Source organism: Kryptolebias marmoratus, linkage group LG13 (genome assembly GCF_001649575.2).
Source record: "Kryptolebias marmoratus isolate JLee-2015 linkage group LG13, ASM164957v2, whole genome shotgun sequence".
NCBI lineage: Eukaryota > Metazoa > Chordata > Actinopteri > Cyprinodontiformes > Rivulidae > Kryptolebias > Kryptolebias marmoratus.
The window spans coordinates 21,129,347-21,132,349 of NC_051442.1; the positions used below are offsets into that span (position 1 = coordinate 21,129,347).

At 44.9% G+C, this 3,003-nt stretch overlaps 1 protein-coding gene across 1 annotated transcript in view; it reads left to right on the forward strand.

Moving 5' to 3' along the window:
* Nucleotides 1–405: 405 nt before the first annotated feature.
* med13a (mediator complex subunit 13a) overlaps nucleotides 406–3,003 on the forward strand; it is an 88,245-nt gene continuing 85,647 nt past the window's right edge. Inside the window, exon 1 of the mRNA XM_017433594.3 lies at nucleotides 406–1,104. Coding sequence (XP_017289083.1) covers nucleotides 1,039–1,104 — 66 coding nt within the window. The 5' untranslated portion in view covers nucleotides 406–1,038. The remainder of the gene's footprint in view (nucleotides 1,105–3,003) is intronic.

Here is a 3,003-nt window from a genome sequence, read left to right on the forward strand (position 1 = left end):
TCCAGTAGTCATTTTACTGTTGTTGTTGTTGTTGTTGTTGTTGTTGTTGTTGTTGTTGTTGTTGTTATTTGCACATGCACAGGAATCTGACTATGACTTCTGTCCTGAGCAGGCAAGTTTCAGGGGGATGAGTAGTGCTGCCAGTCGGAGGGTCGCTGGTTCAATCCCCACTTACGCTGCTACACCGCGTTTCAAGAGACTCTCCTTGGTTATACAAATGAAGAAAAAAATATGATGATAATGCAAATTTAAAAGGACTGTGTCAGGTGCAGACAAGTCAAGGGCTATTCAGTTCTGAGAATGATCGTGTCAAATTTTTTTGAAACCTTTATTTTGCCGGAAGCACTGCCCGCCGCCCGCCGTATGTTTGCGTGACTTTGGCGGACTTGACGCAGCCGTGACCACGAACGAGCCAATCGGCTGTGGAAGGCAGAGTTGTCCCTGTGGCCGCCATTAAAGAAAGGAATCCATGAATTCAAATGGAAACCAACAGGAACCGAGGCTGAAATAATGATCGAAATATTCGCGATAACGCAGGCCGGCGCCTGATTTCGAGGCATTTTTTTACAGGATGTACTTCATTTTGAAGCTACATTTTGCGATGGAGGAGTAAGACGAGGCGTTTTTTATTATTATTATTATTTTTTTTTTTTCCTTTTAAGCGGACACCGTTTTAGAGGCTCTAAGGGGGAGGGGGAGAGTTGCTTCTTTTGCTCTCCTTTTCTTTTTGTTTTATGAACATTTCACGCTTCTTTTAAATATGCCTCTGCTGCGCACTTTTTGAGATGCCGATATAGAGACAGCACGGTCTCTTTATTGCTTTTAATCCGCTTTCAGCTCCGTGCGGAGGGAAACTGCAGTTAAAAAAAGGTTGTTGAATTAACTCCTCCAAAAAAGAAAAAAAAAAGCCAAATGTTACAAAAAATATCTCTCCGCTGATTAGGCTCGGACACCACAGTAAACACAAATCGGCGAAATTCGTTCTTTTATTTCCCTGGACGTGAGACGATGGAGAGCCGGATCTCGCAGTGAGGAAGGATGAGTTCTTGTTTTGTACCGAACGGGGCCAGCTTGGAGGATTGCCATTCCAATCTATTCTGTCTGGTAAGAGATTTAAAACTAAAGGAAAGCAGCCATTTTTAACTAGCCGAACGGGGCTAAGCTAACGCTAACCTCGGCTAGCCAGGCTTATGGCCCTGTCAAGCTGACATCATTTTCAGTTCGAGCTTTTCCCACTTCGCTAAATGTTCCTGTCTGTATTTATTTTTAACACTTTCAGCTGTTGCCACAAGTCCGCCGTCTTTAACTTTCCTTTCGCTGCCTTTTCGTTTTTCTTTTTTTTTCTTCCATTTTTTCACCCCCCCTTGCTCGCTGAAACACTTTAGCGCCCCTCGCTTATTTTTGAACCTTTAAATGACTCCGTTTCAGTGACATTTCCAGGACCAGAAAGCTCTCGGTGAGGACTCTGTCTCACTTTCCCTCCTATTCGCCTCTGCACCTCGTTTATTATTAACTTTACTGTCCAGTTCTCTGCTCTGCTTTTATCGGGAGTTTGACCCACAATCCAAACACTTGATGCACTTCGCCGAGCAGCTCTCTCTGTCTTTTTTTAAATAAAAAAAAAGTACGAGACTGACCGACCTGTCCATTCAGGTCCTGTTTTTTTGTCCGTAGACACATCCACTAAATGACTAAATGTCCTCCTCGAAAGGGACTGTTTTGTTGTCACTACAACAAGCAAGTAACCCAATTGTGTCCAACGGTGTTTGTTTGCACACCTCGAGTGTTTATGTGTCAAGGCAGTATTTATATTCTGGTATTTTTCCTCCAACTTGGGCACACAGGCTTGATTATATAATCTTTTGCCCCCTCCTCCCTGACAGTGCAAACTAAAAGACAGCAGCTACAAATAAACTGGGATGAAACTTATATTAGCATCAGGTTAACATCTGTGGTTGGGCTTGGACCCAGCTGATCTGCCTTTAAATCCCATGTTGAGGGTGCCTTAAGAGTAATGGAGTGCAGCACGTTTTAGCCACAGCAGCAAATGTAGCCGGCCTGCTTAAGTGTGCTGTCCCTCTTCTGACCAGATAATCAAGAGCTCAGTCTGAGTGTGTTTGTTGTTGCAGTTAATTGGCTTGTCAACAGGCTTAACTACACTTGCATGGTGGAACCAGAGGCCCAAACGTGCAGCCTCCTTTTGACGCCATCCTCTCCCAGCAGGAAGTCGCTAACGATTTGTCGTTGCAGATCGAGAGGATTCGCGTCCTCAGTTGTCGAGGAAGGGGACAAGGCTGCGAAATGCATTGGACCTTAGATGCGTTTTGCAAATAAACATAAAAAAAAACCTGTCAAAAAATTGAAACGGGAGGAGAGAAGTGAGCCGTAGTGATGCTTGGCAATAAATGCATCCATGATAACAACAATGTAGTGAAATGCCGGACTGCTCCGAGTGCAGGCTGACACACAGCTTCCAAGCTGTCCCCCCCCTTCCCCGTTTAAAGGTAACATTTCATCGCAGAAAATCCCCGCTCTCCTCCGTGCCGCTCCGCAGGGTCGGCCGTGTGTGCTGAACTCATAATTACAATGTTTACGACGGGTGCTTGAAGGCAGCACAGTGGACAGACTGGATGAAGGCTGGTAGTTGTGGTGCTGTGCCCGTCTGGCTGACATTTTCCTGCACACTGAGACTAAGCATAACACCACTGCTGTTATGACTCACTTGCTGAACAGAGTCCACTTTGTGGTTTTATGGCAGAAGAATGTGAACACATTGTGGTAGTTTACTCCCCCTCTGCTCTTCTGTGGAAATACTCCTTTGGAGCGTTTTTATTATTGTTTGCAAACTTTTTTTTTCCCTTTTCTGCTCCTATGCTAGCAAGACAGGATGAGCTCGGAGTGTAAATTCAGGTTTTTTGTGTTTAGGTTGGCGTGCACACTTGTAGCTGCTTTGCTGGGAGCTTTATGTTTTCTTCTGTCCAGATTCATCAAATTGACCCCCCC